Source organism: Petromyzon marinus, unplaced genomic scaffold (assembly GCF_048934315.1).
Source record: "Petromyzon marinus isolate PM22_M1 ecotype Great Lakes invasive population unplaced genomic scaffold, UKy_Petmar_22M1.pri1.0 PM_Scaffold_96, whole genome shotgun sequence".
In the NCBI taxonomy this organism is placed as follows: Eukaryota; Metazoa; Chordata; class Hyperoartia; order Petromyzontiformes; family Petromyzontidae; genus Petromyzon; species Petromyzon marinus.
In genome coordinates this window covers 181,594-195,926 of record NW_027423706.1, presented here as the reverse complement: position 1 = coordinate 195,926, position 14,333 = coordinate 181,594, and the positions used below count along the sequence as shown (strand labels likewise).

At 53.9% G+C, this 14,333-nt stretch overlaps 1 protein-coding gene across 2 annotated transcripts in view; it reads right to left on the bottom strand.

The window, feature by feature from the left end:
- Nucleotides 1–6,785: 6,785 nt before the first annotated feature.
- LOC142923960 (sorting nexin-33-like) overlaps nt 6,786–14,333 on the bottom strand; it is a 73,522-nt gene continuing 65,974 nt past the window's right edge. The window contains exons 6-7 of one of the 2 annotated variants that reach the window (XM_076064988.1): nt 9,937–10,106; nt 6,786–7,063 (exon numbers count right to left, since the gene is read on the bottom strand). In XM_076064988.1, coding sequence (XP_075921103.1) covers nt 6,810–7,063; nt 9,937–10,106 — 424 coding nt within the window. In that variant the 3' untranslated portion in view covers nt 6,786–6,809. Of the gene's footprint in view, nt 7,064–9,936; nt 10,107–10,177; nt 11,616–14,333 lie in introns of those variants that run through there. The other variant, XM_076064989.1, reaches the window with a different exon arrangement.

The following is a 14,333-nucleotide window of genomic DNA, read 5'->3' as shown; positions in this document are numbered from 1 at the left end:
CTCTCTTTGATTCACTGCTGATGATGATGCTGATGATGATGAAGCTGTTACTGCTGATGATGCTGTTACTGCTGATGATGCTGTTACTGCTGATGATGCTGTTACTGCTGCTGATGATGAAGCTGTTACTGCTGATGATGATGAAGCTGATGATGATGATGCTGTTACTGCTGATGATGATGAAGCTGTTACTGCTGATGATGCTGATACTGCTGCTGATGATGCTGTTACTGCTGCTGATGATGAAGCTGTTACTGCTGATGATGCTGTTACTGCTGATGATGATGCTGATGATGATTATGTTACTGCTGATGATGCTGATGATGATGATGAAGCTGTTACTGCTGATGATGCTGTTACTGCTGATGATGATGATGCTGTTACTGCTGATGATGCTGTTACTGCTGATGATGATGCTGATGTTACTGCTGATGATGCTGTTACTGCTGATGATGATGAAGCTGTTACTGCTGCTGCTGATGATGCTGTTACTGCTGATGAAGCTGTTACTGCTGATGATGCTGATGATGATGAAGCTGTTACTGCTGATGATGCTGTTACTGCTGATGATGATGAAGCTGTTACTGCTGCTGCTGATGATGCTGTTACTGCTGATGAAGCTGTTACTGCTGATGATGCTGATGATGATGAAGCTGTTACTGCTGATGATGCTGTTACTGCTGATGCTGATACTGCTGATGATGAAGAAGCTGTTACTGCTGATGATGATGCAGCTGATGATGATGTAGCTGATGATGATGTAGCTGATGATGTAGCTGATGATGATGCTGTTACTACTGATGATGATGCTGTTACTGCTGATGATGATGTTACTGCTGATGAAGCTGTTACTGCTGATGATGATGAAGCTGTTACTGCTGATGATGCTGATGATGATGAAGCTGTTACTGCTGATGATGCTGTTACTGCTGATGCTGATACTGCTGCTGATGATGAAGCTGTTACTGCTGATGATGATGAAGCTGTTACTGCTGATGAAGCTGTTACTGCTGCTGCTGATGATGCTGATGATGATGATGCTGTTACTGCTGATGATGCTGATGATGATGAAGCTGTTACTGCTGATGATGATGCTGTTACTGCTGATGATGATGCTGTTACTGCTGATGATGCTGATGATGATGCTGTTACTGCTGCTGATGATGAAGCTGTTACTGCTGCTGCTGATGATGCTGTTACTGCTGATGATGATGAAGCTGTTACTGCTGATGATGCTGTTACTGCTGATGATGATGAAGCTGTTACTGCTGATGATGCTGTTACTGCTGATGCTGATACTGCTGATGATGAAGAAGCTGTTACTGCTGATGATGATTATGCAGCTGATGATGATGTAGCTGATGATGATGATGTAGCTGATGATGCTGTTACTACTGATGATGAAGCTGTTACTGCTGATGAAGCTGTTACTGCTGCTGCTGATGATGCTGATGATGATGAAGCTGTTACTGCTGATGATGCTGATGATGATGAAGCTGTTACTGCTGATGATGCTGATGATGATGAAGCTGTTACTGCTGATGATGATGATGAAGCTGTTACTGCTGATGATGATGATGCTGTTACTGCTGATGATGATGAAGCTGTTACTGCTGATTATGATGCTGGTGATGCTGTTACTGCAGCTGATGATGATGCTGTTACTGCTGATGATGCTGTTACTGCTGATGAAGCTGATGAAGCTGTTACTAATGATGATACTGCAATGATGATGCTGATGATGATACTGCTGCTAATGATGATGCTGATGATGATGATGTAGCTGATGATGATGATGCTGATGATGATGTAGCTGATGATGATGATGATGTAGCTGATGATGTAGCTGATGATGATGATGTAGCTGATGATGATGTAGCTGATGATGCTGCTGCTATTGAAGATACTGATGATGATGTAGCTGATGATGATGTAGCTGATGATGATGATGATGTAGCTGATGATGTAGCTGATGATAATGATGTAGCTGATGATGATGATGTAGCTGATGATGATGATGTAGCTGATGATGATGATGTAGCTGATGATGATGATGTAGCTGATGATGATGTAGCTGATGATGATGATGTAGCTGATGATGATGATGTAGCTGATGATGATGTAGCTGATGATGATGTAGCTGATGATGATCATGTAGCTGATGATGATGATGTAGCTGATGATGATGTAGCTGATGATGATGATGTAGCTGATGATGATGTAGCTGCTGATGATGATGTAGCTGATGATGATGTAGCTGATGATGATGATGTAGCTGATGATGTAGCTGCTGATGATGATGTAGCTGCTGATGATGATGTAGCTGATGATGATGTAGCTGATGATGATGATGTAGCTGATGATGATGATGTAGCTGATGATGATGATGTAGCTGCTGATGATGATGTAGCTGCAGATGATGATGTAGCTGATGATGATGTAGCTGATGATGTAGCTGCTGATGATGATGTAGCTGCTGATGATGATGTAGCTGCTGATGATGATGTAGCTGCTGATGATGATGTAGCTGCTGATGATGATGTAGCTGATGATGATGATGTAGCTGATGATGATGTAGCTGATGATGATGATGTAGCCGATGATGTAGCTGATGATGATGATGTAGCTGATGATGATGTAGCTGATGATGATGTAGCTGATGATGATGTAGCTGATGATGATGATGCTGATGATGTAGCCGATGATGATGTAGCTGATGATGATGATGTAGCTGATGATGATGTAGCTGATGATGATGTAGCTGTCTCCATGTGAGTTGTGGAGGTTTGAGAGAATGCCAACATACCATCAACATACCATCAACATACCATCAATATACCATCAACATACCATCAATATACCATCAACATACCATCAAAATCCCATCAGGATATCAACATACCATCAACATACCATCAATATACCATCAACATACCATCAATACACCATCAACATACCATCAAAATCCCATCAGGATATCAACATACCATCAACATACCATCAACATACCATCAGGATATCAACATACCATCAACATACCATCAAAATCCCATCAGGATATCAACATACCATCAACATACCATCAATATACCATCAACATACCATCAGGATATCAACATACCGTCAATATACCATCAACATACCATCAAAATCCCATCAGGATATCAACATACCGTCAAAACTCCCGTTAAGATACCAAAAATAAACCATCAAGACCCTCCCCCACCCCCCATCAAGACCCTCCCAAGATCCCATCAAAAATACCATAAAGATCCCACCGTGACCACCACCACCATCATCATCACCACCTTCACCCCAATGACCATCATCACCACCACCACCGTGACCACCACCACCACCATCATCACCACCTTCACCATCATCACCACCTTCACCATCACCACCATCACCACCATGACCATCATCACCACCTTCACCATCACCACCATCACCACCACTACCACCACCAACATCACCTTCATCACCACCACCATCACCACCTTCACTATCACCATCATCACCACCATCACCACCTTTACCATCACCACCATCATCACCACCACCACCATCACCACCATCATCATCATCACCACCACCACCACCACCAAAGTCCCATCACAGATTATCACAACAATCTCAGAGACGTTGTCCCCCATCACCGAGGAGGGGGGGGAGTGTGGGCAAGAGAGAAAGGATCTTGAACTGGTTCCTGCAGATGTCTGCAGATCAACGGCGAGAGAGAGGATCTTGAGCAGGAGACTGAGATCCATCTTAGGAGATCACTCGGTCTCAACTGAGGCTCCCAGAGGACTCCCTGTGGATCACGAACTGGTTCCTGCAGATGTTCGGAGATCAACGGCGAGAGAGAGGATCTTAAAGGAGACTGAGATCCATCTTAGAAGGAGGAGGAAGATCACTCGGTTCCAACTGAGGCTCCCAGAGGACTCCCGGTGGATCACAAACTGGTTCCTGCAGATGTTCGGAGATCAACGGCGAGAGAGAGGATCTTAAAGGAGACTGAGATCCATCTTAGGAGATCTCTCGGTCTCAACTGAGGCTCCCAGAGGACTCCCTGTGGATCACAAACTGGTTCCTGGAGATGTTCGGAGATCAACGGCGAGAGAGAGGATCTTAAAGGAGACTGAGATCCATCTTAGGAGATCACTCGGTCTCAACTGAGGCTCCCAGAGGACTCCCTGTGGATCACGAACTGATTCCTGGAGATGTTCGGAGATCAACGGCGAGAGAGAGGATCTTAAAGGAGACTGAGATCCATCTTAGGAGATCACTCGGTCTCAACTGAGGCTCCCAGAGGACTCCCTGTGGATCACGAACTGGTTCCTGGAGATGTTCGGAGATCAACGGCAAGAGAGAGGATCTTGAGAAGGAGACTGAGATCCATCTTAGGAGATCACTCGGTCTCAACTGAGGCTCCCAGAGGACTCCCTGTGGATCACGAACTGGTTCCTGCAGATGTTCGGAGATCAACGGCGAGAGAGAGGATCTTAAAGGAGACTGAGATCCATCTTAGGAGATCTCTCGGTCTCAACTGAGGCTCCCAGAGGACTCCCTGTGGATCACGAACTGGTTCCTGCAGATGTCCGGAGATCAACGGCGAGAGAGAGGATCTTAAAGGAGACTGAGATCCATCTTAGAAGATCTCTCGGTCTCAACTGAGGCTCCCAGAGGACTCCCTGTGGATCACAAACTGGTTCCTGGAGATGTTCGGAGATCAACGGCGAGAGAGAGGATCTTAAAGGAGACTGAGATCCATCTTAGGAGATCACTCGGTCCCAACTGAGGCTCCCAGAGGACTCCCTGTGGATCACGAACTGGTTCCTGCAGATGTTCGGAGATCAACGGTGAGAGAGAGGATCTTGAGAAGGAGAACGAGATCGGAGATCGGGTCCTCCCGAGTAGGCCTCTGAGCAGCACCTTAGACGGAGGAGGATCTTGCCAAGAGGTCTTGAGGGGGTCTTAAGGAGATCTTGAGGAGGTCCAGGAGGTGTCGGAGGTCTTGAGGAGGTCCAGGAGGTGTGATGCTGTCACTCGTGTGAAGAGATTAGTCAGTCACTCACTCACCCTCTCCACCACCACCACCCCCACACCTCCACCACCACCTCCACCACCACCACCTCCACCTCCATCACCAACTCCTCCACCTCCACCATCAACTCCACCAACTCCTCCACCAACTCCTCCACCTCCTCCACCAACTCCTCAACCTCCTCCTCCATCAACATCTCTCACTCAGTGCTGTAAATGTTCAGGGCATCCACCTCCTCCACCACCTCCACCTCCATCACCTCTCAGTTCCGTAGATGTCCAGGGTGTCCTCCTTCACCTCCATCTCCACCACCTCTGCTCACTCGGTGTGATGGGTGTTCAGTGTCCTCCATCTCCACCACCATCCACCACCTCCTCCTCCATCTCCATCTCCACCTCCTCCACCTCCTCCTCCATCTCCACCACCATCCACCACCTCCACCTCCAACTCCACCATCATCTACCACCTCCATCTCCACCTCCTCCATCTCCACCTCCTCCATCTCCTCCTCCACCTCCTCCACCTCTGCTCACTCGGTGTGATGGATGCTCAATGTCCTCCATCTCCACCACCATCCACCACCTCCATCTCCACCACCTCCATCTCCACCTCCTCCCCCACCACCTCCTCCATCTCCACCTCCTCAATCTCCACCTCCACCACCTCTGCTCACTCAGGGTGATGGATGTTCAGTGTCCTCCATCTCCACCTCCATCCAACCCATTCCACACATCTCCACCACCTCCTCCTCCACCTCCTCCTCCACCTCCTCCTCCATCTCCTCCTCCATCTCCTCCTCCATCTCCTCCACCTCTGCTCACTCGGTGAGATGGATGTTCAGTGTTCTCCATCTCCACCACCATCCACCACCTCCACCTCCATCTCCACCACCTCCATCTCCACCTCCTCCTCCACCTCCTCCTCCACGTCCTCCATCTCTGCTCACTCGGTGTGATGGATGTTCAGTGTCCTCCATCTCCACCACCATCCACCTCCTCCATCTCCACCTCCTCCATCTCCACCTCCTCCACCTCTGCTCACTTGGTGTGATGGATGTTCAGTGTCCTCCATCTCCACCACCATCCACCTCCTCCATCTCCACCTCCTCCACCTCTGCTCACTCGGTGTCATGGATGCTCAATGTCCTCCATCTCCACCACCATCCACCACCTCCACCTCCATCTCCACCACCTCCATCTCCACCTCCTCCACCTCTGCTCACTCGGTGTGATGGATGCTCAGTGTCCTCCATCCCCACCTCCTCCACCTCCATCTCCACCACCTCCTCCTCCACCTCCTCCACCACCACCTCTGCTCACTCGGTGTGATGGATGCTCAGTGTCCTCCATCTCCACCACCACCACCACCATCCACCTCCACCACCACCACCACCACCACCTCCATCTCCACCTATACCACCACCACCATCCACCTCCTCCTCCATCTCCACCTCCTCCACCTCTGCTCACTCGGTGTGATGGATGCTCAGTGTCCTCCATCCCCACCTCCTCCACCTCCACCTCCTCCTCCACCTCCTCCTCCACCTCCTCCTCCACCTCCTCCTCCACCTCCTCCTCCTCCTCCACCTCCTCCTCCACCTCCTCCTCCATCCCCACCTCCTCCTCCTCCATCTCCACCTCCTCCACCACCACTTCTGCTCACTCGGTGTGATGGATGCTCAATGTCCTCCATCTCCACCACCACCACCACCTCCACCACCACCACCACCACCACCACCCACCCACCCACCGGCGTGCCCCCGTCACTCCGCGTCGTACATGCGCAGGGTGTCTTCCAGCTTGCGCCCAACACGCTGGTAGAAGGAAATCTGCTGCTGCAGGTAGGCTCGCACCATGCGCCTGACGTCCCGGAGGCGAGCCTCGTGCAGGTGGTTCACCTCGGCCAGCGTGGCGTAGGCGATGATGTTGCAGCGGTGGCGAACCTCGCTCACCTCGCTCGGCTCCAGCTTGCCCTCGTCGCACAGACGCTGCGACTCACGCACTTTGGTGAGGGCTCCTGTGAAGGGACGGGCGGGGGGTGGTGGTGGTGGTGGATGAGTGTGTGCATGGTGGTGGTGATGGGTGGTGGTGGGTGGGTGGGTGGTGGTGGTGGGTGGTGGTGATGGGTGGTGGTGGTGGTGAAGGGTGGGTGGTGGTGGGTGGTGGGTGAGTGTGTGCATGGTGGTGGTGGTGGTGGTGATGGATGAGTGTGTGCATGGTGGTGGTGGTGGTGGTGATGGATGAGTGTGTGCATGGTGGTGGTGATGGGTGGTGGTGGGTGGGTGGGTGGTGGTGGGTGGTGGTGGGTGGTGGTGATGGGTGGTGGTGGTGGTGAAGGGTGGGTGGTGGTGGGTGGTGGGTGAGTGTGTGCATGGTGGTGGTGGTGGTGGTGATGGATGAGTGTGTGCATGGTGGTGGTGGTGGTGATGGATGAGTGTGTGCATGGTGGTGGTGGTGGTGGTGATGGGTGAGTGTGTGCATGGTGGTGGTGGTGGTGGTGATGGATGAGTGTGTGCATGGTGGTGGTGGTGGTGGTGATGGATGAGTGTGTGCATGGTGGTGGTGGTGGTGGTGGATGAGTGTGTGCATGGTGGTGGTGGTGGTGATGGATGAGTGTGTGCATGGTGGTGGTGGTGGTGATGGATGAGTGTGTGCATGGTGGTGGTGATGGGTGGTGGTGGGTGGGTGGGTGGTGGTGGTGGGTGGTGGTGATGGGTGGTGGTGGTGGTGAAGGGTGGGTGGTGGTGGGTGGTGGGTGAGTGTGTGCATGGTGGTGGTGGTGGTGATGGATGAGTGTGTGCATGGTGGTGGTGGTGGTGGTGATGGATGAGTGTGTGCATGGTGGTGGTGGTGATGGATGAGTGTGTGCATGGTGGTGGTGATGGGTGGTGGTGGGTGGGTGGGTGATGGTGGGTGGTGGTGGGTGGTGGTGGTGGTGGTAATGGTGGTGGTGATGGGTGGTGGTGGTGGTGGGTGGTGGTAGTGATGGTGATGGGTGGTGGGTGAGTGTGTGCATGGTGGTGGTAGGTGGGTCGGTGGTGGTGGGTGGTGGGTGGTGGTGATGGTGATGGGTGGTGGTGGGTGGTGGTGGGTGGTGGTGATGGTGATGGGTGGTGGTGGGTGGTGGTGGGTGGGTGGGTGGTGGTGGGTGGTGGTGGTGGTGGTGGTGATGATGGTGATGGATGAGTGTGTGCATGGTGGTGGTGGTGGTGATGGATGAGTGTGTGCATGGTGGTGGTGGTGATGGGTGGTGGTGGTGGGTGGTGGTGGTAATGGTGATGGATGAGTGTGTGCATGGTGGTGGTGGTGGTGATGGATGAGTGTGTGCATGGTGGTGGTGGTGGTGGTGATGGGTGGTGGTGGGTGGGTGGGTGGTGTTTGGTGGTGGTGGGTGGTGGTGGTGGTGTTAATGGTGATGGTGGTGGTGATGGGTGGTGGTGATGGGTGGTGATGGTGGGTGGTGGGTGGTGGTGGTGGGTGATGGTGGTGGTGGTGATGGGTGGTGGTGGTGGTGGTGGGTGGGTGGTGGTGGGTGGGTGGTGGTGGTGGGTGGGTCATTGGTGGGTGGTGGTGGGTGGGTGGTGGTGGGTCGGTGGTGGGTGGTGGTGGTGGTGATGGGTGGGTGGTGGTGGGTGGTGGGTGAGTGTGTGCATGGTGGTGGTGGTGGTGGGTGGTGGGTGGTGGGTGGTGGTGGGTGGTGGATGGGTGGTGATGGTGATGGGTGGTGGTGGGTGGTGGTAGTGATGGTGATGGGTGGTGGGTGAGTGTGTGCATGGTGGTGGTAGGTGGGTCGGTGGTGGTGGGTGGTGGTGGTGGGTGGTGGTGATGGTGATGGGTGGTGGTGGGTGGTGGTGGGTGGTGGTGATGGTGATGGGTGGTGGTGGGTGGTGATGGTGATGGGTGGTGGTGGGTGGTGATGGTGGTGGGTGGTGGTGGGTGAGTGTGTGCATGGTGGTGATGGGTGAGTGGGTGGATGGTGGTGGGTGGGTGGTGGGTCGGTGGGTGGTGGGGAGAGGAAAGGGTGATCATGACGGGGGGTTGGAAGCGGAGACTAACACCCACCACCCGTGTCTCTCCCCCCGTGTCTCTCTCCCCCCGTGTCTCTCCCCCCCCGTGTCTCTCTCCCCCCGTGTCTCTCTCCCCCCGTGTCTCTCTCCCCCCGTGTCTCTCCCCCCGTGTCTCTCTCCCCCCGTGTCTCTCCCCCCGTGTCTCTCCCCCCGTGTCTCCCCCGTGTCTCTCCCCCCGTGTCTCTCTCCCCCGTGTCTCTCCCCCCGTGTCTCCCCCCCGTGTCTCCACCCCCCCCGTGTCTCCCCCGTGTCTCTCCCCCCGTGTCTCTCTCCCCCCGTGTCTCTCCCCCCGTGTCTCTCTCTCCCCGTGTCTCTCCCCTCGTGTCTCTCCCCCCCGTGTCTCTCCCCCCGTGTTTCTCCCCCGTGTCTCTCCCCCCGTGTCTCCCCCCCCCCGTGTCTCTCCCCCCGTGTCTCCCCCCCCCCCGTGTCTCTCTCCCCGTGTCTCTCCCCCCCGTGTCTCCACCCCCCCGTGTCTCTCCCCCCCGTGTCTCTCCCCCCGTGTCTCCCCCCCCGTGTCTCTCTCCCCCCGTGTCTCCCCCCCCGTGTATCTCCCCCCGTGTCTCTCCCCCATGTCTCTCCCCCCGTGTCTCTCTCCCCCCGTGTCTCTCTCCCCGTGTCTCCCCCCCCGCGTCTCTCTCTCCCCGTGTCTCTCTCCCCCCCGTGTCTCTCCCCCCGTGTCTCTCCCCCCCGTGTCTCTCTCTCTCTCTCCCCGTGTCTCTCTCTCTCTCTCCGTGTCTCTCTCTCTCTCCCCATGTCTCTCTCTCTCTCTCCGTGTCTCTCTATCTCTCCCCGTGTCTCTCTCTCCCCCCCGTGTCTCCCGTACCCTTCATCACGTGGATGATGTCCGGGAAGTTGGCCAGCAGGCCCTGGTAGAGGCCAAGCACATCCAGCATGGGCTGCAGATCGTAGGCCGGCTGCTCCGAGAACAGATCCCCTATAGCTACGTAGGTGTCTCCCGTGTGACTTAGAGCGTAGTTCAGTGGATCGGTACCCCTAGGAGACACACACAGAGACACACAGAGACACAGACACACAGAGACACACAGAGAGACACACACACAGTGAGACACACTCAGATCCCCTATAGCGACGTACATGTCTCCCGTGTGACTTAGAGCGTAGTTCAGTGGATCGGTACCCCTAGGAGACGCACAGACACACACACAGAGACACACACAGAGACACACACACAGTGAGACACACTCAGATCCCCTATAGCTACGTAGGTGTCTCCCGTGTGACTTAGAGCGTAGTTCAGTGGATCGGTACCCCTAGGAGACACACAGAGAGACACACAGAGACACAGACACAGAGACACACACAGAGACACACACACAGTGAGACACACTCAGATCCCCTATAGCGACGTACATGTCTCCCGTGTGACTTAGAGCGTAGTTCAGTGGATCGGTACCCCTAGGAGACACACACAAACACACCAGAGACACACAGAGACACAGAGACACACAGAGACACACACAGAGACACACACACAGTGAGACACACACAGATCCCCTATAGCTACGTAAGTGTCTCCCGTGTGACTTAGAGCGTAGTTCAGTGGATCGGTACCCCTAGGAGACGCACAGAGAGACACACAAAGACACAGACACAGAGACACACACAGAGACACACACACAGTGAGACACACTCAGATCCCCTATAGCGACGTAGGTGTCTCCCGTGTGACTTAGAGCGTAGTTCAGTGGATCGGTACCCCTAGGAGACACACAGAGAGACACATAGAGACACACAGAGACACAGAGACACACAGAGACACACACAGAGACACACACACAGTGAGACACACACAGATCCCCTATAGCTACGTAGGTGTCTCCCGTGTGACTTAGAGCGTAGTTCAGTGGATCGGTACACCTAGGAGACACACAGACACACACAGAGACACAGAGACACACACAGAGACACACACAGAGACACACACACAGTGAGACACACTCAGATCCCCTATAGCTACGTAGGTGTCTCCCGTGTGACTTAGAGCGTAGTTCAGTGGATCGGTACCCCTAGGAGACACACACAGATACACACAGAGACACAGAGACACACACAGAGACACACACAGAGACACACACACAGTGAGACACACTCAGATCCCCTACAGCTACGTAGGTGTCTCCCGTGTGACTTAGAGCATAGTTCAGTGGATCGGTACCCCTAGGAGACACACACAAACACACACAGAGACACACAGAGACACAGAGACACACACAGAGACACACACAGAGACACACACACAGTGAGACACACACAGATCCCCTATAGCTACGTAGGTGTCTCCCGTGTGACTTAGAGCGTAGTTCAGTGGATCGGTACCCCTAGGAGACACACACAAACAAACACAGAGACACACAGAGACACACAGAGACACACAGAGACACACACAGAGACACACACACACAGTGAGACACACTCAGATCCCCTATAGCTACGTAGGTGTCTCCCGTGTGACTTAGAGCGTAGTTCAGTGGATCGGTACCCCTAGGAGACACACAGACACACATACAGACACAGAGACACACACAGAGACACACACAGTGAGACAAACACAAAGACACAGAGACACACAGACACACACAGAGACACACATACACACAGACACACACACAGACACACACACAGACACACACACACACAGACACACGACAACAACAACCGCCATTCGCCACTAAGTGGTGGTGACGTCACCACGACGCTTGTGCCAGGCCATGTGCACCCTGAGGCCACGTGAAGTGTCGAACGCCCGCTGGCAGGAGGTCACGGGGCAGACCCAGGTGCCACGGGTCGACTGACTGAGATGACTGGCTGATGCACCACCTGTGCCCCCTACTGTGCCAACCTGCTGTGCTTTAGCCGCCCGGCGCTCCCTCGTTGTTGTGAGCGTCGCTCCTCCGCCCTCCGTTGTTGTTGGAGGGCGACTGCCTCCAACTGCCCAGTAGCGTCCTTCACGAGCCTCCTCCACAGAGGCCGATCTTGACACCGCTGGTACCAGTCATCGGCAAGTCCACTCAGCTCCACGTCCTCCTGTACCACATCACTCCATCTCTTCTCTAGCCCGTGCCACGCCCGTTTAGCCCCCTCGATCCGGCCGAACAAAAGCTGTTTAGGCATGTGGTGGCTGGGCATGTGGGCTACATGACCCAGCCAACGCAGCCTTGCCTGCCGGAGGAGCTTACCGATGGGACCTTGCCCAGATCTTTCAAGGATTTGTGAGCTGCTCACACAATCCAGCCTTGTTAAACTCAGGATTGATCATAGGCAGGCCAGCTTAAATGTTTCCAACCGGCGAAGATGTTCCATTAGGGGGGTCCATGTTTTGCAAGCGTAGAGAAGGGAGGGAATGACTGTGGCAGAGAAGACCCAAAGCTTCGTGCGGAGCGACAGATCAGGTAGCTTCCACACAGCGTTACGCAACCGATGAAAATATATTGCCGCTCGACTGATTCGGAGTGAGACCTCTGCTGTTAAACTGGAGCCGGTCATAAGCACACTGCCCAGGTATGGGAAACTCTCCACTCTCTCCACAACTGCACCATCACCGATTGGGAGTTGTGGGGGTGGAGTGTCCGATGGTACAAAATACCCAGGCAGGTGCTTAGTTTTGGTGGGGCTGATGGTAAGGCCCACCTCTTAGTGGCACGCTCCAGTCTCAGCAGCAGCGCCTCCAACTCCTCCTCTGAGTAAGCGGCAATTACCAAATCATCGGCATACATAACGTGGTTGAGCGATAGGGAGCCATCCCTTGACCGCACCCGGGCATCGATCAGCCTCCCATTGTACCTGTACCAGATGGAAATTCCTCCGGTAAAGCTACTGAAGGCTTCACGAACTACGCGGTCAAAATAGATGTTAAATAATGTTGGAGCCAGAGGACATCCCTGTCGCACCCCAAGGTTTACAGGGAATGGCTCTGACTTCCGGCCACGTAGTTTTACCCGGGCCAGCTCACCATCATGAAGTTCCTTAATGATCGTGAGCAGAGGGTCAGGTACTCCGAAAGCACGAAGAACAACCCAGAGCCCAGGCCTACTGATGGTATCATAGGCCTTGACCAGGTCAATGAAGCAGAGACGTAGGTCTTGCTGGAATTCTCTACACCTCTGCTGTAGCAGACGGACAGAAAATATGGCATCTGTGCAGGACCACCTTTTCCTGAAACCGCATTGGGGCTCCGCAAGCCTCTCCTCAGTGTGCCTAGCAAGGCGATGTTGAATAATCCTTGCCAGGACCTTTCCCGGCATACTGAGGAGTGAGATGCCCCTGTAGTTGTTACAGTCAGTGCGGTCCCCCTTCTTAAAAAGGGGGACCACCAGGGCATCCTTCCAATCCTGCGGAACCCGTCCAGTGGCCCAGACTGTTGTTATGATGTCATAGAGGGCAGTCTGAGCACAAACACCACCCTCCCTTAGAATTTCGCTTGGGAGATCATCACTAGCGAGAGTGGCCTACCGGTGCCTTTCCTGGTCTCAGACTCCGGATTGCCTTCAGTACTTCCTCAACAGATGACACCTCAGCCAGCCACTCACAGGGGGTGACTCCCTCCTCCAATATTTGAGGCACCGCAGCCTCAGCAGGGTCATCCCCACTTTGTCCCATGATGTTTTCCAGGCTGAGGGATTCCCCCTCCCCCAGGACCTCACAAAAATGCTCAGCAAATCTGCAAACCTGTTCCTGGGGGTCAGAGATTGGATCACCGTTCTTTCCCCTAATGACGGTAATAGGTGTGGCGCTGCAGGTTACTTTTTGATTAAGTTAAATAGGGATTTGTGATCGCGGGCCATTGAGGCAGACTCCATCTCCTCAGCAACCCGCGACCACCACCCATCCTTGCAGCGCCTCACGGCTCTCCGAACCTCCGAGTGAAGGCTGCGGTAAGCCTCCTCATTTTCTGACGTGGGATTCTGTAGCCGATGGCAGTGGGCCTGTCGCTTTTTCTCAACCATCCTGAACACCTCCTCTGTCACCCAGCGTCTCTGGGGAGGTCTGGACCGCGTATCCAAAGCAGCCAATGAAGCTGCATGAGTCACAGTCCTAAACCTCGCCCATTTACCCTCGACATCAGGAGGAGTCGGGGACGATGCCAACCCCAGCCGCAAGCAACGAAGAAATTCTCGCTTGCAACTGTCATCAGATAGCTGAGACCAGGCCACCTTGCGGTGGGAATGGGGTCCTGGGGGTACACTCACCACCGGAGTGGAA